The 25,872-nt window shown below is 31.5% G+C and overlaps 1 protein-coding gene across 5 annotated transcripts in view; it reads left to right on the top strand.

Annotated features, from left to right (window-relative positions):
• LOC132753013 (zinc finger E-box-binding homeobox 1-like) overlaps positions 1–13,312 on the top strand; it is a 37,463-nt gene extending 24,151 nt beyond the window's left edge. For 3 of the 5 annotated variants that reach the window (XM_060743422.1, XM_060743423.1, XM_060743424.1), the window contains exons 2-6: positions 3,650–3,862; positions 4,450–4,650; positions 5,498–8,016; positions 12,067–12,259; positions 12,810–13,311. In XM_060743422.1, the coding sequence (XP_060599405.1) occupies positions 3,650–3,862; positions 4,450–4,650; positions 5,498–8,016; positions 12,067–12,259; positions 12,810–13,042 (3,359 nt within the window). In that variant the 3' untranslated portion in view covers positions 13,043–13,311. Of the gene's footprint in view, positions 1–1,716; positions 1,935–3,649; positions 3,863–4,449; positions 4,651–5,497; positions 8,017–12,066; positions 12,260–12,809 lie in introns of those variants that run through there. The other 2 variants (XM_060743426.1, XM_060743425.1) reach the window with 2 other exon arrangements.
• Positions 13,313–25,872: the final 12,560 nt, after the last annotated feature.

The following is a 25,872-nucleotide window of genomic DNA, read 5'->3' as shown; positions in this document are numbered from 1 at the left end:
GGAATGAATAAAAAAAAATCAAGTATTACTATTATATCTAATTAACTTTTATCTTTTTGTTAAAATATTGACAGGGCTAGCGAATTATAGAGAAATCGTAGCATGTTTTATTTTGACATTGATATATTTAATTATTTAGTATTTTTGTCTTGTTCCTTAAGTTGTTTTAGCAAACAGCAAAAAAAATCCCTTATTCAAAATGAAATACAATTAGTAAAATAATTTTTTTTTCAAAAGTTTTGTAAGTTCATAAATGGTCTGACTCAGCAATTTAAGTGTTAGATATTTGTATAATTTTAACAGTGTTAAATACACAACAATTATCAGCCAAGAAAAATAGTTCGGCCTGTCAGTAAATGAAAAATTGTTCCTTTCAAATCAGACATTGATTTTCTTAGTTCACAGACAAAGGGTGGAATTTTTGGAAATCCCTTGATATTATTAAGAGATCCCTAAAAAATGGATCAATAGTTGATCCCAGTGGTGCCCTTTGTCAGCTTATTTGTGAGAATTCTGACATGAATCATCATAGCTTTGTTTGTCTTAATGAATTAAACATTCTTTACAAACTGAAGAAAAACTCACGCCCCCCCCCCTTTACACCCCCTCCAATTTTGTTAAAGCAGCCAATCACAACAAGGGGAGTGGGAACAAAATCTAGATTAAAAAAAGAACATCATTAAATCACATTAAGAGGTTGTTTTAAAAATCTTCATCAAATTTTATTTTTATAGAAAGAATTTCATGAAAATACATTCTTGGGTATTCTAATTTATACATTAAAATTCATGGAAAATAAACCATTGTTGGCCCTCAAATCATTTTTTTATCCTGGTCAGTGAGTGTGTCTCTAGTAAATCGTTTGAAAATCTTGACAGACAAAAATAGCCAGTGAATTTAATGTAAAAAAGTTACATAACAAATCATATGTAAATTTTTTTAACTGTAACATAGTGAAATATATAGTTATACATCATGCAAAAAAAAGGAAAAAAAAACAAAAAAAACCAACAACTTGTAACCAAATATGAAAGAAATTATAAATTCAAGATTTACAATCTCTCAGAGTTTTATTGTAAATATGTCAATTTAATTTTTTTTCCACTGTGAAATAAAAAAAATTGTTTATATGGAATGCTTGAAAGTTGTGGAATGCATTTTTATAGCATGTTTGTAATTTGTGTTGAACATTTAGACATTCTTAATTCTCCATAAATACATGATATCTGACTGCCATATTAGGAGATTTCTATATTGTTATAGAGACCAATCGCTCTACAAACTCCCAGCATCATGTAAACCTCAATCATAGTACGAGAAAATTCTCTCGGAAATCAATAGTACTGATTGTTTGTTTGATAATAACTCTGGATATTTCTCTGAGTATTATTTCAACTTCATCGGGAAGAGTTCGCACCTAAACATGGGCAAAAATCAATATTTGTCGATACAAATTCTGCCGCTTAAGGTGATAGGTTGTTGTCAAGGACCTGTGATTTAGCTCCGCCCACGTAAACGCAGGTAATCTCTTATGTCAACTTTGATTTCTCCAGGTAAATTACCTTATTGGATAGGTGAGATGAGCCAATGAAATGGTCCGATGATGTTTAATATAATTGGACGGCTTTTAATGGTCAATAAATAGATGGTACACAGGATAAAAAGGGAGTACCTGAGTGCGTTAAGCATCAATTGTGGTTAAACGCTTGTAAATAGCTGAAAAAATTTCAAGATCATAGAAAAGTTATTAGTAAAGGTTTTTACAATAAGACATTTTCGGATCGAAATTAAATTTTCTTTAGTAATTTAATGACAATTTTAATGTTTTAAATAAAAATAGATCTTAAAAATGTTTGGTTTGGATAGACGATTAAAAATTGATAGGAAACAGTGTTTGCGCTTCGTTGGAAAAATCAGAGAGGATTTGTTACAGGGTAAGAAATTTTTAGGGATTTTATTTCTTTAGGTTATCTCGAAAGAATACATTTTCAATTTCTTTTTAAGTGAAAAGGTAGAAACAGTAGATGAAATCAAAAGTTGAAGTTAATTATCTAGTGGGGTTGTGTTATCATTTAAAATAGCTGTAGTAATACAGGTATAAGGGTTTTAAATGAGGTTTAAATTAGATCTGATATGTTTCTTTGTTGAATATAATTTACATTATTACCTTTCAGACATTTGACCCATTTCTTTCCTTTCTTCATTCATTTATTAAGGTGGTTTTGTTTAAAACATCAAAAGTTCTCAAGTGTGGGAAATAAAGGAGGGTATAGGTAGAGCTGAGTAAATAAATCGCCAAACATCACAGCTCTGTTATTAAGTTACCTTTAGTTTAGTTGTTTTTCTTTTTTTACTTGAACATTAAGGATTAAGTTAATTTTTAAATTTATGTGATGTTTTTTTAAAAAAACCTATGTAATGGAAAATAAAGGTAGAGAAATGGAACAAAAATAAAAAAAGTATGTATCTTTAAATTTTATTCCAGGTTCTTGTTGGTAATTATCTTAAAGTTGAACATATTTCACAAAATTGATTAAAATGTTAATTTTATGTAAAAATAATGCTTATGTTTGAAAATAGTATTTATAAAAAAGGTTCTTCCTCACTTTGAACTTAAAATTGTTCATTTAAAATTTTATTGATTTTTTTAAAACTGCATTTAAGCAGTGACAGTAGTGTATTGACTCAGCCTGTAAGGCTGCAGGCATACTGCCTAACCATACTTAAACCTTTAGCCCGCTTGATCTACCCAGGCAACCAGTGCAGACCATGATTAGCAGTCAGATCTTTATTGTCAGATCATGGTCTGCACTGTTTTGCTAGTTTAAATCAGTAACTATTTTTAAATTTTCCCTTCAAATTATGAATGGTTTGTCCAGATTTAAAGATGGACAAGTCCATTTAAGATAATTAGGATGGTAAGGGTTAAAGCACTAGTGGGCTTACCCATGCCCTAATATCACCAATAAGATTTAATGCTTTAATGCAGAATTATCTGAAAGCATCAAAGATACTGTATATATATAGTAATGCTAAAAAGAAAATTGATTAACCTGAAGAGTGAAATGACTTTCTTATTAAAGCTTAAAAAAGTAGCTCTTAAAGTATGATCAAGGACATTTAAAAAACATGTCATACATATTGTAGAGGTGTTGATGAAGAAGTTATCTAATTATCACTATTATTTTGAATAAGGAGAATTATCATTGACTTATAAATACTTTCCTATCCAAGTGTTTTTGTCTAGGTTGGTGAGTAGGTGAGTGAATTTGGTGATGCAGAAGAAATACATAAAAAAATAATGAGATGAATTATTGTTGATTTTTACTTTCCTAAGTTTTTTGTATCAGTTGGAAACTAGAGGTGCAGAAGAAGTTTTAGTTACAAAAAATAATGATAAGATCTCTATGTTTTTATTTGCTTGAACATAAACACTGCATAACCTGTGTAAATTAGGACAGAATTAAAAACTTTCACCACTATTTTCCTATCTTGTCTTGTTAAAGTGTAAGACCTATTTTTCATATTTTGACATGTTTTAGGTAATTTGTGTCACTTTTCTGAATCTTTGGCAAAAAACCTCATGGTGTGAGACCCTGTGAAATATACTTAAACTTTACCTCAAGAGATATCTTACATATATTTCCAGTGGAGAATGGAGATGAAGGGGAGGAAGCAGACGAGGGTACTCTTGACGACAACAAGAACAAAATAGAACAACCTAACCCTGCCACAACATCAGTCGATAACAATGAAGTTGACTCTTCACAATGCTACGAGGTCACAGACAATCGCACAAAGGCCCCTGTGACTACCAGCAAACCAATTACCCCAGAAGAAAAAGTTGCTGCTATTCTAAGAGGTTAGTAATCCAATTTCTTGTGAGTTTAAAAAAAAAAACAACAACATATAATTGTCTAAAATATTGCTATTCACTTTTCCAATATTATATACTTAGTCAAATATGCTTGTTTGTGACAGTGGATATGATACTTTCATTCTTCATAATTAAAAAAAAGGCTGAAATGCAATATAGATCAGATGGTCAAATTTGTTAATATTTTTTTGTTTCCTAAGTTGTGTGCAGGACCATGTGGTGGTAAAGTATAGCAAGTGGCCATAGAGCAAGTGGCCATATATTTACATGAGATACTCTATTTTGTTTTATTATCACTACATAGTGTTATATTTTAATTACTTGTAAAGTAAAAAAAATGTTTTCTGTATCTCTGCAAACTGGTCATCTTACATGATAAAAATATGAAATTTTTCAAGGTTAAGCAAAACATTGGTATTGATTACATGATTTATGAAGTTGATTCATGTCAAAAATAAAATTATAAACAAAAAAAAAACCCATTAATTTTACATTAGTCCTACCTTATCTCTAAGGTGTTAGACCTATTTCTTTATAATATGACATTAAATTGCCATGTTTTTCTACGACAGAAATACACTCAGCAGCCCCAGACTCCACATCTGATGGTCAGAAGATTGGCTCTTCTTCAATTACATCACATACTGCCCCAGACAAACATCCAAATAAGCAACATGAGGATGCTAAAATTGCCGAGTTACTCAACCGTGGCGACACTGCTGTCATATACCCGGAACCTGTCAGTGACGGTGAAGAGCATGGCAATGGTGATGGTAATGACTTTTTTTTAACCCTTATTATGTTTGTGGCAATAAAATGGTCTCTATGACCAGTGCAGACCAAGATCAGCTTGCACTTCTGTCAGTCTGATTATGGTCTGAACTTGTTAAGAAAGTTTCCCTAAAAATGATGAATGGTTTAGTCCAGATTGGAAGATGGATAAGTCTATTTCAGATATTTAGTGTCAGAAGAGTAAATGCACTTGTGTCAGTTCTACTCACTTCGTTTTATACTCCATGTTGTAATATATACATTGTTGTTCTTGTGACTGAAATGCACATTATTGAGGTATATTTTAGAGATATATTTTTTTCTTAATAGATACAATTTCTTTGAAAAATTGCTATGTGTTGGAAATTATTTTTCGCCCCAAAAGATCAGTATTTGAAATGAATTGTTACTTAGGAAAATTGGCTAACTGTATTAGTCTAGTGAATCGACTGAGCTATTCTTGACTTACTTAATTCACTTGTAAAATGATTTTTTATGAACACTTACATATACATAAATATGAGCAACTGATTGGCAGACAGAAATAAGCCGCGTCACGACAAAACCAACATAGTGCGTTTGCGACCAGCATGGATCCAGACCAGCCTGGGCATCCGCGCAGTCTGATCAGGATCCATGCTGTTCGCTTTCAGTTTCTCTACTTGTAGTATGGTTTGTAGGCGAACAGCATGGATCCTGATCAGACTGCGCGGATGCCCAGGCTGGTCTGGATCCATGCTGGTTGCAAACCCATTATGTTGGTTTTGTCGTGACGCGGCTCAAATTGTTATAATTATCATGGTATAATATGTTGTGTTTTTAGAAATAAACATTGTTGAACATTTTCAGATGCAGCAAGTGAAGAGGAGGAGATTGTCCTCAAGTGTATGCACTGTCCACAAACATTCCTCCGAGCCATAGTCCTTCGTGACCATATGAGAGAGAGCCACTCTGATAAACCACTCAAATTTATGTGTCCAAAATGTGACGAAACATTCCATCAGAAATCCCAGTTAGATAAGCATCTAACTCTTCATTCACCAACCTCACAGATATGCACCGTCTGCAACAAAACTTTCGCAAATGTATACCGTCTGCAGCGTCACATGATCAGTCATAACGAGAGTACAGATCTACGCAAGTTTAAGTGTCCTGAATGTGGCAAGGCATTCAAATTTAAACATCATCTGAAAGAACATGTGCGAATTCACAGTGGAGAAAAACCTTTCGTTTGTAACAATTGTGGAAAACGGTTTTCACACTCGGGGTCATTCAGTAGTCACACAACTTCAAAGAAGTGCTGGGGTTTGTCTGCTACTAATCGTGGAAGAGTTGGCAATGATGCTCAACAGGGTATGAACCAGTCGAGTCAACCTGGTCAAAAGATGCCAGTGACATTCCCAAACAACATGACCCAGTTTTCACGATCCCCGTTACAATCTGTACCAGTAACCATCCAGCAACAGCAGCAGCAGTTCTTAGCTCATCCATTTAACCAACAGAAGGCAATGCCACCTTTCTACTACCCACCACAAATGTTTGCTACTCCAGATGGATTCCTTCATCCAATGTACTCAGCACATCTTCCCACAAGTATGGCCATAGCAAATATGGCTGGTGTTAAACATGCAAATGAACAACCAAGAGAAAGATCCGCAAATTCTCCTCACCCCTCCATGTCAAGTTTGTCGTCTGCTGGAAGATCCACAAGAAGTATGTCTCCTCATAGTCAATCTACACGTAGTTTCTCGCCTCATAGTTATTCAGGAAGAAGTGTTTCCCCATCTAGTGTATTCAGCATGTCCTCACCACCACATACTCCATCTCGTAGAAGCACCACCCCTCTCATACAGCCAAAGAGAGAACATGTGACTCCTAGCCGTGACTGTCCATCGAGCAGTAGCCCTGTATCAGATCAAATCTCCCCAGATGTTAATTCTAACACAAAACTGCTGAATAACAAAGAAAGTGACAAAATAAGTGAACCTGACTCTAACAAAGACTCTGTTGAGAAGGAAACAGAATCGCAAGAAAGTGTTGAAGCTGATACAAGTGTGAAAGTAGGTAGTTCAGAAGTGAAGTCTGACATTACAATGTCATGTCAGTACTGTAGTGAAACATTTGATAGTCCCGTTTCTCAGCATCAACATGAACGATATCTGTGTAAACAAAATAAAGACATTGTGCACCATCGTACTGTTTCGGACACATGTCAGTCCCCGCACAGCACCGTCTCAGATTTGAGTCATGTTGAGTCAACAACAAATGGTAGTGTTGGTAGTGATGAAGAAGATGTTGAGGAGATTTATAGAGACACTGACAGTGCTGCTGATGAGAAAAGTATGAGGATTCGCACACAGTTTACTGAAGACCAGCAAAATTACCTTAAATCTCAGTATGTTCTTAATCCCCGCCCTAGAAAATTTGAACTTATCAGAATGGGCAATAAAATTGGATTTTCCAAACGTGTTGTACAAGTTTGGTTTCAGAACATGCGAGCAAGGGAGAGGAAATATGGACGTGAGCCAGCCTTCAATCTTAGTGCAATTCGCTTTGATATGCAAGAGAGAGAAACTACCAAATCCCCGACTTACATTCCAAACGTACCAAAACCGTTCCCAAACTTCAGAAGCATGATTCACATGGGAAAGACATTACCGACCAATCAGCAAACTAAACCATCAACTGGAGAAACTCCCCTTGATTTAAGTGTGCGTAAAACTCCCCCTTTAGCTCATGGTGGCAGTCAGTCACGGCATTCAACTCCCGAGAGCTCACATGATAGTGAAGTGTTAAATCTTAGTATAAAGAAAGACAGTTCTGAGGAACGTGAACAATCAGTTGAGAAAGACAATCCCTCTGAATCTACTCCCACAGACATTGAACAAGCAATAAATTCAGCAAAATCCTTCCAAGATTCTCCAATTTTCAAATATATGCAGCAAGAAGGAATGTTTGTGAACAAACAACTTTCGCCCAGTCTTGCCTTGACCATGCAGAGCCAACTTCTGAATACTGTCCTCAAAATGCCATCTTATAAACCTAATGCAGAACTCAATGTGCCTGAACCAAATGGTAACCCAAGCATTCTTTTCGATGCTGCCAGCAATGTGTCTCAATGTATGACAAGTTCAAACAGTCTTCATGGTCAGCCACCAGTATATACTTTTAGCATGGCAACACCTGGTAGTCCTTCGATGGTCCAGAATCAAGTTTCAACCAGCAGTCGCCTTCACGAAGACACCCACAATCTCGCAACTCACAACCTCGCTACTCTTGCAGAGGCCGCTCAGCAAGCAGCTGCTACTATCCTGACAGGCAAACCGAAGCGTATGCGTAAGAAGACGTGGAGACAGGTAGATTGCTATGTTCGTATCAGGCTGGTTTTTTCTACTTATTTACACTTACAATTTAATAAGAAAATCTCAGTGTCCCATCTTTAAAAGTATCACATAATGATATATTGATCAATATTTTGCTATAAATGGGGAAATGTTTGGGATAGCATAAACTTAATTTTTGATTATACAACTAGAAAATTTTAAATTAAGAGTTGTGGGTGTGGAGAGAGGCCAATTAGAGTTGTATTTAAAATTATATTGTAAAAAACTTAATACTGAGATTCTCTTCAAAATATGATCTTTCCACATAAAAATCTGGCAAAAAATGTAGCTATTTCTAAAGGAGGGCTGCTTTTAGCAACAAAGAGGATTAAGTTATTTCAAATTTTGAAAAGAAAAGTTTGTGAAATTGAAATATTGGATATTTTAAATCAATATGCTTTTTTCATTCAAAAATACCATGTCATACTGATAATGGAATTCACTGTTATGGTTTTTGGGGAAAGTTGGAAATTTTTCTGTGGAAAGATATTGCTTGATTTTGTTTGACCATGTTTCAAAATGAAATTGACTTGAACCAGATGAGTGACATATATTTTTGGGTAAAATTTAAATTGATCATTCAAATTAGCTTTTAATTACATAAAATTGACTTCAAACAACTTTTATAATCTGATGATAACTTTAAAAGCATTTAGATCACCAAGATTTTATTTTGTTGCCCCTGGTCCCCTGGGCGCTTATTAGAACTTTATAAATATTAAAAATTAATGCACAAATTTTCACAAAATGAAAGATGGTGTTATACATATAAATTATTAATAACAAGATTCAAATATTTTATGTAAAATTCAAAGTCATTTGTCATCTGGTTCCTGATTGTATGTTTGGTTTGCTTTTGTGTGTTCAGTTCTCCAGTCATTTCACTTTAAAGAGAAACAAGTTTTTAGCCTTTAACCTGCTTGATTTGTGTAATGGGTTTGCCTACCAGTCTATTCAATGTGATTGCAATATCAAAATATGAACAAATGAGCTTTCAGCAGCACAGACAATGCTCAGACTGTACAGACCTAGCCTCAAGGTTATAAAACTTTTTTCTGGGTTCTGTCTCAAATCTCAGGATTTTCATTGGTCAGTGTACATTCTGTGGCAATTTCTAACCAATCAAATGCCTGAGATTTGAGTTTGAGCTCAGAGAATATCTTTATAACCTCAGATCCTGGCCAGTCTTTATCATGGTGGCAAAATATGAATCACTTTTGGTTCCAGCAGGTTAAGGGTTAAAAAAATTCAAAGAAAAAAAATAAATAATTGGACAAAAAAAAAAATTACAGAAAATTCAAGTTTTTTCTATAAATACACGATTTATTTTCATCTTGTGGCATGAAAATACCATATTTCACTCGTGGCTACCGCCACTCATGAAATATTTATTTTCATACCACTCGATGAAAATAAATCATGTATTTATAGAAAAAACTTGAATATCCTCTATTTAATACTAAAAATAAGAATTAAATAAAATTATGGGAAAGCCTGTAAGCATAAAAGCTGAAATTATTAAGATTAAAAAAAATAGCTACAACAAGATTATAAAGCTATAAGTATAAATTTTTTGAGAATTTGAGAAATCATAATATTGCAACAAGTTTTTGGACAATTTAAAATGCTTTACTTTTAAAAATCAAGACCATTAAAAAATGACTCTATCAAAAATATTGCTGTTTACGCATTGCTTATGTTAGAATTTCATGTTTGCGTTGAAGTTGATTTTCAAAGTATTTGAAATTTATAAGATTTAAAAAATCATTTTGAAAAGCGCAGTTACATTTTCGCACAGTTCACCTTTCCCCTATTTGTTGTGTATAAAAATGCTTTTATACCTTTACAACCCATCACTTTGTAGTGAGATTATTTTCACCCCCCCTATTGCATATTGCTAACCCTTGGTACGACCAGGCTCGTGGCGCACCTAGCTGACCCGCCGTTCACTTCATAGATGCAAATACACCAACGATTTTGCATGGTTATTGTTTGAAACAGAATAACACAAATTTTAAAACGCATTGTTCATACAATGTGGCCAGCCTATGTGAAGAATATCAATTTGTTAGTAGCGTAGAAGAAAAATTTGACTTAGTTTGCACTTTAAAACATTTACTAACACATTATATCATATCATCAAATCTGTGTCATCAACATTTTTGTCCCGTTTGTATGATTTTCAGGTTCAATTTTAAGTAGAAATACATGAATATACATAAAGCTATATCAGTTTTAAATTTTTAATTTAATCTATAACTTTTAAACGTTTAAATGAATCAAATCTTTTTGAAGAATTTTCAGTTTTGGACTGCATTTAATGATTATTTCTGTATTTTCCTATTCAACAAATTGTAACCGTTAATGGCTTCTCGTGATGGGTCGTGAAAAATTTAGTGGTTTGTTGCCTGATTGATATTTACATTAAAGATACTGTCAGAAATGCCTCAGTTAAAATGGTAAAATCTATATTGATGTACAAAACATCTACAGATCCATAGAACTTTGGAACATCCTTGATAAATATTGAAATTTGTCAAAAATGGTTGCCATGGAAATCGCACTATTGATTTACCTCTTTACAATAATGGTGTATTTACGTAGATGATTTATAACTTGTTCAGGACAGCACTCATTCAAAATGAGGCATATTTGTTTCATTTCATGTCCCGCACAATAAGCGATACATTCCCGATAATTGATTTCGTACAAACTAATGGGGAAAAGGGTTTTGGGAAAAAAAATAGACAACTCGCTATGATTTCTGGGATATGATACAAAACTCAGAAGTTCCTTATTTTTTGATACTTGAATTAGCGGATCACAAAAAAACTTTTGTAGCGTTCCCACTCTTGGGACTTGATATGATCCAATTGATTAATGGTTTTGGCAATGAGCTGTTGTACTAAGCTAAAACAATTGATATTAATCTTCTCAAATATGGATGCGCGCAAGTGAGAGGCGAAATTAACATGTCGGTGAATAGAATTGTCTATCAGTAGTAACTCTCGATGGAAGGCATTTTTGATATAGGCACATGATTTAAAAAAAAAGGAAAATATTGTTGGTTCATTTACTTGGCGGAAAACGATAAAACATTAAAGCTATATAGTAAACCATAATTATTTTCGCTTTGATTCATATACATGTATGTATATAACAGAAAACTGGTTTATATCTTTATCGTAAGCAATTATATGTAGAAAAGAGGATAAAAACAAAGATAATTATGTCTCTTTCTTATGTCTAAATTAATTCTAGTTAGATTTGATGGAAGTTATTCATTTTGTGACAAATGTTACTATTGAATATAAAAGTAATTTATTAAGATTTTATACAGAAGTAAAAGTGAATTTTTATGTTGGCAATAGCTTTTAACTTAGGTGCATTTAAACTCAAGCAAAGGTTGTCCTTACCAGGAAATATCCTTTTGCCATGGTTAAGGATACAAGTACAAATGTACATTTCAAGGGTACATAGGGATTTAAATATATATATAATTATACAAACTAATGGCATATTTAAAATGTTAAATTATCCAAAAGCCTATATTGTCATTCAAAGTTGTGAGATGTATGGAATTTAAGTTCAAGCACACAAAAGACTTGAAAGTTTATAAAAAATTCCTTTATCTGAAGATGTTTAGTTATTTTGAACATTTTTTACCTTGAATCATGGACTATTGTGACATACATTGTATAACTTTTAATGATGCTATTTCATTTCATATGTCAAGAATATTTTCAGATTCAAAAATATCTTGATCATGATGTAAAGTTCCGCTAATTAACACCAATTCAATTTTTTCAAACATTTTGAAATACTGAATGATTTAAAAGAATGTAAAGCCTGAAATAAAGAGAAAAAGTGATCAAATCAATGATAATTGATAATTTAAAAAAAATTTGACCACCAGTTTGTGTTGTCATATAATAATGATAAATTACCGGAACTTTACTTAAATGATTCAGACACAAATACAGGAAGTTTGATCATACAATGTTATTAATGTTTTCATCTTTTCTTTCATTGTAGATGGAAGCAGAAGAGGTTCAGCTAGATTTTGATGATTCTGTATCAACAGATGATGACCAGCCTTCTAAGAAGAAGCGTAAATGCTGGAAGAATCACAAGGTTGATCGTGACGAAGGAACGTATGGCTGTGATCAGTGTAACAAGGTGTTCAGCAAACAGTCGTCCCTTGCTCGCCATAAATACGAACATTCAGGTAAAACATGTACGATTCTTGAACCCTTACCATGCTAAATATCTTAAATGGACTTGACAAACTTTCATTCTGAATAAAACCAGCCATGATTATGTTAGGGAAATTCTTAAGTACTGGCTGAATAGTGTAGACTTTGAGCAGACGGCATGGATTTTCAAGCTGTCTTGGTGTGCACTTGTCTCAATGGTATTATTAGTTGATGCCAGCATGCCAAAGGTTAAAGAGTTTCTATAAAATATAATATAAGAAAACATTTTTTTCAAGAGGTTGAACTTGGTTAGATGGTACACTCTGGAATATTGAAAATTAAATGTTATATGGTTATATTTAGGAATTAATTATGAACTACATGTAATTTTTATAGTTATTATGATGACAAAGGTGTGCCGTTTTTACTTCTCACCATTTTCAGCAATTGCGATTGTCCAAGACCTGAATAGCATATAATATTGACAATGATAATTTCTCTTGCACCATAGTACTAGGGATAGATATCATTTTTCTGCTCTTTTGCTCTCAGTTATATATAAATGATACATGTATTTTTCAGGTGCACGCCCATTTGCCTGTGACAAATGTTCAAAGTCGTTTAAGCATAAACATCATTTGACTGAACACAAAAGACTACATAGTGGAGAAAAACCGTTCCAATGCAAAAAATGTGGTAAAAGATTCTCTCACTCCGGGTCGTTCTCGCAGCACATGAACCATCGATATAACTTCTGCTCCCCTAATAAAACCAGTGACGGTGATGGAGAACTTAGTTCACAGGAATCTCCATAACTTGACAGACTGTACGAAAGATTGGTGTCTTTATGTTTGTAACAATGAAGCAGTCTATACAAAAGATTAGTTTCTTTGTGTTAGTAACAATGAAATGTTAAGACAGATTTGGAGCAAGTATTGAACCTTGCCTCACACCATATACTGCTGTTATTATAAGAGGGCTAGAAAAAAAATGATATATTTTTGAAAGCTGAAAATATATGTAGTGCTTAATGCATTGATGTGCTTGATTTTTAGTGCTGATTTAAAAACTAGTTTTGAAGTGCTTTCTAGGTACAAGGTACACATAAACCAGCTAGCGTAAATGAAAGAATAAGTTCTAAAATTTTCGACCTACAACTAAGTACAAAAATTCATCATGAATTTTCTTTGGTTTTTTTTTGAAAATTTGGTTTTGTTATGTTTGATTTTATAGACTTTCAACTTAAATAAATTGATTACCAAAAAGTGTTTTAAAACAATATTACTGTACAAGGTAATCTCTGGAATAATGGCATGTATATTGTTTGTTAATTTTCAATTTCTACTCTTTGCAAACATTCCTTCCAAACTATTCCTGTATTTTTTTAGGGAAAAAAAAAACACATTTACTTGTCAAGTTTTCTTTGATTCCCTTAACAGTTAGTGGGAATATAGTTGTACAAGATGAGGTACATTTGATGCATGTTGTTTTAAGAGAATTTTTGGGAAAAAAGGGGACCAGAAGGCATAAAATAAGACAGGAATTCATGTATGTAATTTCTTTGATGTATATGTTGCTCTTTTTGTGATTTTATGACTCTAGTTTTTGCATGTTTTAATGTAAATAATATATCCATGATTGTTGAAACAGATTATATGTATATAAGTTAATATTGATACGAAAAGAAACTTTTTTTTACTCTGTGAAATAATGCCTTAGGATTAGTTTTGTTGATAAGAAATGACCTGATATTAAATACTCAATTTATATACCATATGGTAATAGAGTAGGTTTTAGAGTAGAAACTATAGTACAAATTAGACTGTAAATTCTTGTTTTGAAAATGATTTATTTTTGAAAACCAACTGTTTCCATGAAATGAGCAATCCATGACAAGTAATTTCATAGACAGCTTAAGAAATTTTATAGTTGCGTTAACACAGATTTTCATTTTTAAAACAAGACTTTTTTTGATCTTATACATGTATTGTCTCAAAGTGTATCTAAAGCAATAATGAAATGATATTTTTTTTTGTGGTGTGTATTTACTTTTGTAAATACGTATTTTTTTTATATATGTTACTGTTTTAAGTATATGATTACATTTTGAATGTCTAGTCTGAACCTTTGCAATAATGAATGTGCATTAATGTGTAAGTTTCTAGTCCCAATAGTAAGACAAACTTTTTGTTGATTTTATTTACAATTCAGATTATCCTAGTCTTTTCATAATTAACCTATAACATGCTAAATCTTAAATGGACTTGTCCAAATAACCAAATTACATTTTTTGAAAAGAAAATTTAAACATTTTGAATGAAAAACAAAAAAGTTTGAAAATCATAATATAGGTATATATATATGACACAATTTTTAATGTTATTGAATCTCAGTGCAAAAGTCTTCCATACTTAATGCATTAACAATACTGTTGTGTTTTTGTTACAGTTAGTTGTTAAATTTTCAGTATTATATTGTTAAAGATCATGATCATTAGCAACATGTTCACAACAGAAAATATTCGAAATATTTAAAAAATAATTTAAAAAAAATTGAAATCAAGCGGAAAATATTGTTTTAAGTCCAAGAACAGTAGGTGACAGGCTTTTGGGTATATGTTACCATTTTGGGTATTTGTCTAGTAATTTGGGCTTTTTCATCTTGATTTGGGTGTTTTTTTAGGCATTATTTTGGTCATTTTTTCATGAGCTGGTCATGACGTCATTGTTCAAGCATATGTGACATCATTGATGACATCATTTTATTTACTGATGACATCTTTCCTGTTAGTGAACATGTTGCTTGAAACATGGCATGCACATTTTATATAGAACATCTCATCTGACATGAATGTTACGTTTGTTTTTCATTCATGTATAACAGATGAACAACAAAACCCGTTCTTCCAAAAAATACCAATCCTGTACAGAGCTTCCATAATTGTAGTCAAATATGTGTGTGTGTGTAAGTGTGTAGATTTAGCTTATGGTCTTCAAGTTGCCATGTCAGTATTTTTTAACCATCCTCCCTTTGTGCCAATTAACTGATTAATATATAATGTCAAATTTTTTTATCATATGACTTTTTTTCAGACTTTCTTGATATTTCATTTTAATTTATTTTGTGTTAAAAATTGAATTTAATCTTAATACAATATTAAGTAGGTTTTCACAATGAAAATTGAAACCAATTTTTCACATATATGAGCCGCGTCACGACAAAACCAACATAGTGCGTTTGCGACCAGCATGGATCCAGACCAGCCTGCACATCTGCGCAGTCTGATCAGGATCCATGCTGTTCGCTATCAGTTTCTCTACTTGTAATAGAGTTGGTTAGCGAACAGCATGGATCCTGATCAGACTGCACGGATGCGCAGGCTGGTCTGGATCCATGCTGGTCGCAAACCCACTATGTTGGTTTTGTCATGACACGGCTCATATCTTTTTCGAAATTCACCTGTTTCATATTGTATTATGTTTAGAAATCCAAAATATTTTACTTATTACTTTTGGAATCAGTATTTTTTCTATTGTGCCAACCGCATGTATGCCAAGAGATGATTTTATTAGTGAGTCTTCCACCAAAGTTTTCATGTTTGTTACTGTTCTTGTAAAAAATACTGTTTAACTATTGATCTTACATTGTAAAAATAAATAGACATATTCTTGCCATCATATGAAATAAGAGATTTTTATGAAATTTATTCGATTTGAATTTGATTTTCTGACCTTTACATCAATTCCACCAAAAACAAGGTGAAAAGAAAAATTAATTAATAAATTTATAGTTTTTAAAAGTACATAATTAGTTTTACTATTTGTTTTGCTTTGAATCTCAACTTTTGAATCAAACCATTTTTCTTATGTATTAAATGCTCATAGTTTTGATTATCATCACTTGCAATACTCTAGTGTAAGCATAATATTCTATACTCATGATACTTGCAAATCTCATGTTGCAGTGCCAATTAGCGTAGAACTCACCTTTTTTATATAAAAAAAATACTCCATTGTTACAACGTAATATTTTATATTCATGAAGTTTACAAATCTGATGTGCCAATTAGAATAGAACTCACGATTTTAATTTTTTAAGATACTCAGTGTTGCCGCATAATATGTTATACTCATGAAACTTACAAATCCTATGTGCCAATAAGATTTGATATTATAAGCAATTTCTGAAGTAATTTGATTGTATTTTATTTCATATGTCAAAAGTATTATGTAGTTTGTAAATATATTTTCATGTTGTGTAAAATTAGCTTGTTTAATCACTTTTTGCTATAGAATCTGCCTGTTCTAAATATAGAATATTCTTTTCTAAATATAGAATAACGTGAATTAAATATAGAAAATTTCTGCACTAAGTATAGAATATTTCTCACTATGTAATATTCAATTTAAAAGAAATACATGCATTCTTTACACCATGGATTTTGCATAAACAGCTTAATCAGAATTCATTGGAACACCTTTTCCTAGACTTTCTAAATTCTTAAAGACTTTTTACTGTACATTTGTATATGTATGGAAATGTTCCTTAGCAACAGAATAACGAAGTACATGATTAATTTGACATTTAGAACTGTAGCAGAAAGCTTTAGGGCAATACTAATCAAAAGTTATGTTAAAATAGTTTAGACATATAATACTTACTTAGTTGTTAGACTGTAGTTTTTTAGTATGTCATATGATTAACTGTCTTTGTGAAAGAATCTCGGATATCTGGGACCAAAAATATACATGTGATGTCCCAGCAGATATCAAATTTTGGTAATTCATTAATCTTTTTCAGTGATCAAAGTTTTATTTTTTAAAGGTTGATTTCTTGAGAGACATAAGTTTTGAATTTATTTTTGATTGATTTTTCTCTATTAAAAGAATTAGAATGATGCCAAATGAATTCTTAATCCTACCTGTTTAAAAATATATATTAATTCATACTTAGTTCTGAAGCAAGTTCTTGTAACTTATTTGAATCACTTGCAAAATTCATACTACATAATTAAAGCATCATTATTGAAAAAATCTAAAAATATTAATTAAAAATATTACAAAGAAGCAAAAGTAACAAAATTAACCCAAAGAAAAGAGTTTCACAAAAACAGTTATCTGATATTTTTGTGTATTATATATGTTCATTTATTCAGATTATTCCAATGTGCCAAAGTACTATCAGTATTCTTATAATCCTACCCAGGTGAATTCTGAATGTGCCAAACTATGTATATGTGTTCATTGTTCTCACTCTTTTTATTTTACACTGGTCTGGTTCACAGATTTTAGATATTTTCATTGATTGTTCAAACATTGTTTTACAGTTTATAAGCACACAGTCTGTAATGAATTGTGTCAATTTTAAAGAAATTAAATTGTTCTTAAATAAACATAATACAGTACCTTTTTCAATTGTGGTTTACATTTGAATTTTTTAAAATTTTGAATTTTGACTGGTTAACATATTATGTTAACAACGTTTTCAACATATTTAACATTATTAGTTAGTACTCAGTCCAGAATATAAATTTTTTTCATTACATTATCTAAAATATAAAAATAAATATGATAGAAAACAAATCAAGGATTTCCAGGCCAGTGTATGGTTCTTTCACCTGCATGATATTATAAGATTTGTGTTTTGTACCATGTCTTTGTCTTGTTTGTACATTTCTTGTATTAATTGTTTGATCTTTTCCTTTTGACATATGAAATAACTTGCATTTTAACTAGAATAGTAGAAATATGTTCATAAATAAGTATTTATTTAGATATAGTTTTATATGTTTTAACTTAAATCCTTAGTTTTTTAAAGTCAGTATATGAATCTTAAGTTATTTGTTTAATTTAAGTTCTTATTTATTTCTGTTTGAATCTTAAGTCATTTTCGTGCAATGGTTTTACAAATGTGTAACTCTGAAACTTTGAAAATTAGCTTGGATTTAGGCAAGCTACCGTATCTTTATGATATATCAAGGAAACTTTAAGACATTTTTAACATTTAATATAAAAAAGGGTTAAAATTGGTTGAGTGTGACCTCTAGTCAAAAAGTTGCATGCAATAAGATGTATATAATATTTCTATAAAATGTGTAATCACTTGTCCCCAATTTTTTTATTAATAGCTTCTCCCATTTCAACATGTTTTTTTGTTTTTTGGATGAAATAGAAAAACCTATTTTATCCACTGACAATTTTGAATTATATATTTTGAAACACTTAGGTAGTAAATGACAAATTAGTTTATCATTGACTAATATTTGACAATTTTCAGGTCCCATATGTATATAATTGAAAAAAATGTATATTTAAGATGACAAAAGTGTTTTTCTTTTTATCCCCAGTAGGCAATTTTTGTTTTCTTTTTTATAGAGAGTACCATAAATTGAGGTAAAACTTATTGAACATTGTTACATATTTAAAACAATCAAGCAGCTCAATATTCTGGCAAACTTGATGGTGTTTCTTTATATAATTTTTGTTCAAAATCGAGAAAAGAAATGATGTTTCTTTTGTAGGTTTTTTCATTTTGTAGGATTCAAATTTTTTATAAGATATTCAACCCTGTTTTTTAAATCCCTTTTTTTATTTCACTTTTAAATTTATTTTCAAATTGAATTTTGATGTTGTTTTTCAATTTTTCAGCTATGACCTCATTGAAATACTCTGTGTATTTTTTTCTTGGCTGTATATATTTGTCTCAGCTTTCATTTTACATTTAAAATGTCTTCTGAAAATTTATAAGGACCAAAATCTCACATAAAATTCCAGTTCATGGTTGTAAATAGTGTTTATGATGGTTTTTTTTCTTTTCATATAAACTATATGTAAAGATATATGTGTTTATCAGATGTATATATAATTAAATATATATGATATGTAATCTGTCACACTGGGATGGGACCTTCTAATAGGGGGAAAAAAACAACATAAAGCAAAAAATAGTATATAGGGAAAAAAACAACATTATATGTAAAAGTATGTTTCCAACATTTATCAAGTTATTACTTTAAGATCTATTTATGTATATTTTGAACATCTTATGTAAGGGACCTTTTAACTGTGACAGATTACATATACATTTGTTTTTTCAGCAAATGCCGATTATTCTTGCCAGCATAAAGTATCTAAAATATTTTTAATTTTATAAATGCATGCTTTGAACACTTGTTATCTTCATCACTGTGCTTAATTTTATCTTTTTTCTATAGGTAGTTTCTTTTTATACCCCCAAAAACGAAGTTTGGGGGGGTATATAGGAGTCACTCGGTGGTCGGTCGGTCGGTCGGTCGGTTGGTCGGTCGGGTGGTCGGTCGGTCGGTCGGTCGGTCGGTCCAGACGTCCGTTGCATTTTCCTTGTCCGGAGCATAACTTGAAAACTAATAGTTGGAATTCAATATAACTACATACAATGGTCAAGCACATTGAGAGGAAGTGCAGTGCACAAGAACCATAACTCTATCTTGACTAATTACAGAGTTATTGCCCTTTGTTACTTTTCCTTGTCCGGGGCATAACTTGAAAACTACTGGTTGGAATTCAAAACAACTTCATACAATTGTCAAACACAATAAGGGGAAGTGCAGTGCACAAGAACCATAACTCTATCTAAAGTAATTACAGAGTTATTGCCCTTTGTTGCTTTTCCATTGCTTTTTTTATTGTCTGTTGCATTTTCCTTGTCCGGAGCATAACTTGAAGACTAATTGTTGGAATTAAATATAACTACATACAATGGTCAAGCACATTGAGAGGAAGTGCAGTGCGTAAGAAACATAACTCTATCTTGACTAATTATAGAGTTATTGCCCTTTGTTACTTTTCCTTGTCCGTGGCATAACTTGAAAACTACTGGTTGGAATTCAAAACAACTTCATACAATTGTCAAACACAATAAGGGGAAGTGCAGTGCACAAGAACCATAACTCTATCCAAAGTAATTACAGAGTTATTGCCCTTTGTTGCTTTTCCATTGCCTTCTTTTTTTGTCCGGACCATAACTTGAAGACTAATGGTTGGAATTCAATATAACTACATACAATGGTCAAGCACATTGAGAGGAAGTGCAGTGCATAAGAACCATAACTCTATCTAAAGTAATTACAGAGTTATTGCCCTTTATTACTTTTCCATTGCTTTCTTTTGTCCGGACCATAACTTCAAGACTAATTGTTGGAATTCATTATAACTTCATACAATGGTCCAGCACATTGAGAGGAAGTGCAGTGCACAAGAACCATAACTTCATCTTGATTTATTACAGAGTTACTGCCCTTTGTTTCTTTTTCTTGTCCAGAGCATAACTTTAAAACTACTGGTTGGAATTCAAAACAACTTCATACAATGGTCAAGCACAATAAGGGGAAGTGCAGTGCACAAGAACCATAACTCCATCTTGACCAATTACAGAGTTATTGCCCTTTGTTTCTTTTCCATTGCTTTCTTTTGTCCGGACCATAACTTGAAGACTTATTGTTGGAATTCATTATAACTTCATACAATGGTCAAGCACATTGAGAGGAAGTGCTGTGCATATGAACCATAACTCCATCTTGACTTATAACAGAGTTACTGCCCTTTGTTACTTTTCCTTGTCCACAGCATGACTTGAAAACTACTGGTTGGAATTCAAAACAACTTCATACAATGGTCAAGCACAATAAGGGGAAGTGCAGTGCACAAGAACCATAACTCCATCTTGACTAATTACAGAGTTATTGCCCTTTGTTACTTTTCCTTGTCCAGAGCATAACTTGAAAACTACTGTTTGGAATTCAGTACCACTTCATACAGTTGTCAAGGACATTAAAAGGAAGTGCAGTGCACAAGAGCCATAACTCCATTTTGACAAAATACAGAGTTACTGCCCTTTGATACTTTTCCTTGTCCGGAGCATAACTTAAAACGTACTGGTTGGAATTCAAAACAACTTCATACAATGGTCAAGCACAATAAGAGGAAGTGCAGTGCACAAGAACTATAACTCTATCTTCAGTATTTATAGAGTTATTGCCCTTTGTTCTTTTTCTTTGTCTTTCTGGACTTATTACAGAGTAATTCAATTAAACTTCATCAATGGCCAACCACATTCAAAGGAAATGCAACATATATGAACAACAATTATCTTTAATTGCCCACAACCATAACTCTATGTTTCAATTCTTTTACAAGGTATTCTGTTACTAGTAACATCCTCATTTCCGAAGCAGACTTGTGGGGGTATTAATCACATTTAGTGATAGTTCTAGTTTTATTTATACCAAAGCTTTGTAATTTTATTGTCCCCTACCCGTACCCCACCCACCAGCCACCCTTCCTTTCAAATTTTGCTCAGATTCTGTTGAAATATTTTGTTTATTATAGAAAATTTAGATGCAAAATGTTTATTTGTGTTTGACAAGGAGATGACAATGAATATGAGATTGTTCATATTTTGTTTATTTTGAAATCCATGCATGTAAAAGTCAGAAAGAATGAACCTTGCTACAGTTATTGATTTTTTTATCAAACGCTGTCCCGTGTCTATTTTTAGCTTTATTGATTATTTGTTGAACATTATGACCAGCATAATTTAGTGGATTAGGCATATTTTTGTGTAGGAATGTGCTATTGCCAACTTAATATTTGTGTAATATGTATTTGTGTAAATGTATATGCATATTTTCACTCAAAATTCTCTGCTATAGTTAAGATAATCAAGTATTGTTAAGATTTTCTGACACATGTTATTTTTAGATATGTTAAGATTTTCTGATACAATATTGTTGAGCCATTGATGCAGCATTTAGTCATAATGTATGCCAATGATGTGCTATTCTTATATAAAACTTTTTTCACTCATGAGGGTATTTATTGATTTTAATTCAGACATATGTACAACACAATGAGTTAAGGAATTAGAAATACATGTAAAATGTGCTTGAAAAATAAGGAAAACATTTTAATATTATATGCAAAAAAGAGGGGTTTGGGCGGGGAAAAAAGAGAATTTTGAGTGAAAATATTTAAGTGAATGTGCTTATTAACTGATATATAGTGATGGGACACACTGTCTCCAGACATCTTGATAAAGTATTATACTGTATTATATACGACCATCATTTTCTGTCTTCTATATGTTGTACAAGTGGAAAAAAAATTACATGTAGAAAGTATATTGTTAATATATCTTGAGTGTTAAAATAAATATGTTTTATATGTTGTACAAGATTTATAAGAAAAGGAATTTTAAATTTTCACATTTTTTTTCTAACAAACACGGAACACACTCTTTTTTATTTTAGAACAACATATGTAGATATGCAAATAAAAACTAGAACAATGTGTTTTAAAATAACCTTTAGTCTACACAGAAACATTTTGACATTGTAAGTTAAAAAAATTAGAGTTGAAGTATTTAATGTCTTAATTTAGAGTTGAAGTATTTAATGTCTTTCATCAATATTTGATATGATCAAATCAGAAATGAAATTTTTATTTTAAAATTAATAAAAGTTTCAAAAAACAACCTAAGGAAAAAGGCAGTTTTGTGTTTTAATGAAAAGTAAAAGTAGTTTTGCTTTAAATGGAACAAAAATGTATTTAACAGATTTGAAATCACTTTTCCTTTTCAAATTGTGAAATAAAAATGAAATTTTATGTTTTAACATGTGAATGGCCTAATGAGTTTGGTCTAATATATTGATACTTTGTTGTGAATGTGAAATATGAAGAAAAAAATATCAGTTATATGAAAGCAATAAAAGTATGTGTATTAATAAAAACTCTTGTTTGTTGTGGTTTTTACAACTATCACCAGAAACATTAGTGATTACCAGCTTGTACATCATGGTGTAAATCATACGCCATTATTTATGAATTAATTATGATATGCATCAACATAACATCCGATAGTCCCAGTTCCCAAAACAAAATAAATAAATAAAAATAATACCCGAAATCATTATAAAACCACCTCTTGCACCGAATATAAGCTATATATTATACTTCCCCATTCATGAAGGTCAGATAAATAAATTTAGCGCTTTAAGTGTTCACCATGTCTGAAAATACATTATTTACAAGTAATTTATTTTCACTTGTATTTTAACAGAGTGGGTAATATTTCAATGTTGTTGAATACAAAGTGCTTGGAATTCAGAACATCTTATAAACTTATGATTGCACTTACGTTAATAATTGTGTTCTGTAAAGTGTTGGAGAAGTGCAAAGATTGAGGTCGTCGGCATGAAATCACTTGCCCCTCACCGCTGTTAGTTCGAATTCCATTAGAGACTTTGTTTCATTTCATGTGAGGATGCTATCCAGCTTACGTACGTAAGGTCGGTGGTTCTACTCAGGTACACGCATGTGTTTATAAAAATGCACAAATGAACATCTGAAGTCTTCTTCCACTTGTAATGCTGGAAAGTCGCAAAAGGACATTAACAGTGTCGGTGGTGTGATTTAAATTTCAACCAAAAGTTCTAAGAATTTTACAATGAACGGAACTCCACTGATCTTCAAATACCTAAAACATGAAATTTAAACAGCAAGTGAAGCACTTAAAAAATGGAAAACTCTTCAACGGATAGCACAGAGATATGGTCAGAATAAAATGAAAATCAATTTTGTGTGTTGCTAAGCCGGATTTGAGTGAAAAGCGTTGCAACGCTGAAAATATGTACCCAAGTTATAGATTGGTCCAGATCTTCACCAAATCTGGGAAAACTATTTGCAGTCCCGTCATGTCAAAAAACCTTAGTGGAGTTACTTTAAGTTCGTTGAACGGCCTATATCCATTGCGGCTTCCTTTTTGTTCCGTGCTCAAAACTGGTGCGCTGTCAAAAAAGAAATATGGATGGGTTTTTTTTGTTGCTGATTTTTTTTTGCAAGTAACTGGTAAAAAGTAATGAATATCTTATTTTGATATATGTTTGATAAATTACCATATGTCGCAAAGGCAGGACTGATTTTAAAAAATGGGAATGTTAGAGGCATAATATAGTACAATTAATATCTTGTGTGTTTTAACCTAATATGGGTATGCTGAAGACGATGAGGGTGGATACCAAGAAAATAAAATTGACCTTGACCTTCAAAATGTCAATTCAAAATGGCCGCTTAAAATACTAAAATAAGTCATTAAAACTATGATACAATATGATGCAATTAATTATTCTTGTCAAAATCAAATGATTATTCAATATGATCTGATTTTAATGAGATTGGCCACCAAATATAACGATTATAAGCCTAATGGCTCAATTAACAGTATAAACAGTACTGTTTTACTAGCGCGTTAAGGTATAAGACTTACATTGAAAAAAAATCACTTTTTATGTTTTGTTTACTTGACTTATATTTAACAATAAACTTGGTTTCAAATCCTTCTTTATAAATATTACCAAAGAATAAATATTTCGGAATGACAAACTAATATTTCGTGATTACGAAATAAATTTTAATGCCATAAACACAACACAAACCGAGACAAAAAGTGTTTTAAAAATATATACTGCAAACCCCAACCCCCCCCCCCAAGAACCCCCCCCCCCAATACTGTTTTTAAAGCACACTCGATGAAATAAAATTTCATCTTACACACAAACAAACAAATGTCCTCTATATACTCCATACTAATTCGCGTAATCTTGACTATCGAAATCGAAAAGGAAACTAATATTTCAATGAGTGCTGTAATGTATTCAAATAAAATAAGACTATACAAAAAAAAAGCAATTAGGCTGTGTATACAAACAAATAAAATAGTGTTGTTCCAACATGCAAAAGCGAGATTAAGTATGCGCAAAATCACCACAAAATCTTTTTAAAGGCGACATGTGACACATTATAAAATGTATCTATTGTGAAGCCCTTTCTCCAGAAACTAACTACAAACATAATAATTACATAATTGCACGTATTTCAAAAAAAATTGAATTAAGGCAGTACAAAATTTTAAGAATATAAAAGGATATAAGCTTGTATTATGTTTATCCTACTTAAAACATCATCAGGATCAAAAACTTATTTTGTAACCCAAATATCTACGACATTATGGCTCTATCTCAATCTATGAAAGTTGTTTTCTGTCTATTTTCTGTACCTCAGGTTTATATATAAAAATGTATTAATTGAGTGTTGAGCAAACTAGGTAAAAAATATCCAACTTAAAGTTTACAAATCTTACTTTTTAAATGGTTACAACAACATTTCTGTCCCATTCTTTTATTAAATGTGTCACTGGCTGAAATGTTGAAATTAATAAAGAACCGTTTTTCAGCACATTGTGAACATTACACATGTATGCTGCATGTAAGTTTTTTGTCTGTTGTTTTGTTTGTATTTGCTGTTTTCTGCCGAAAATAATATCTGCATTATTCATTTTTTAGATTCAATTATAACTGCATTAAGGTATACGATGGATAATCAATAATATTAAAAAAGTCATCTTAAACTTAGAAGTGTTTAATTTATCACATTCTTAACAAAAATACAGAAAACAACAAATCTTTACCATCTTGTTTAAAAATAAGAGGCGATTTAATTTGAAATTTAAAGTTAAAGTCAAAAACAACAACAATAACAACACCATATTTTCATTAAGTCATAAAATGTCTGAAACCGGGAGATTTTTTGCTACGTGTGCTTGCTATACCATG

The sequence above is a fragment of the Ruditapes philippinarum genome, unplaced genomic scaffold, assembly GCF_026571515.1.
Source record: "Ruditapes philippinarum isolate M1 unplaced genomic scaffold, ASM2657151v2 ctg689_1_1_1_1, whole genome shotgun sequence".
Classification (NCBI taxonomy): Eukaryota; Metazoa; Mollusca; class Bivalvia; order Venerida; family Veneridae; genus Ruditapes; species Ruditapes philippinarum.
This window is presented reverse-complemented; position numbering and strand designations above follow the sequence as displayed.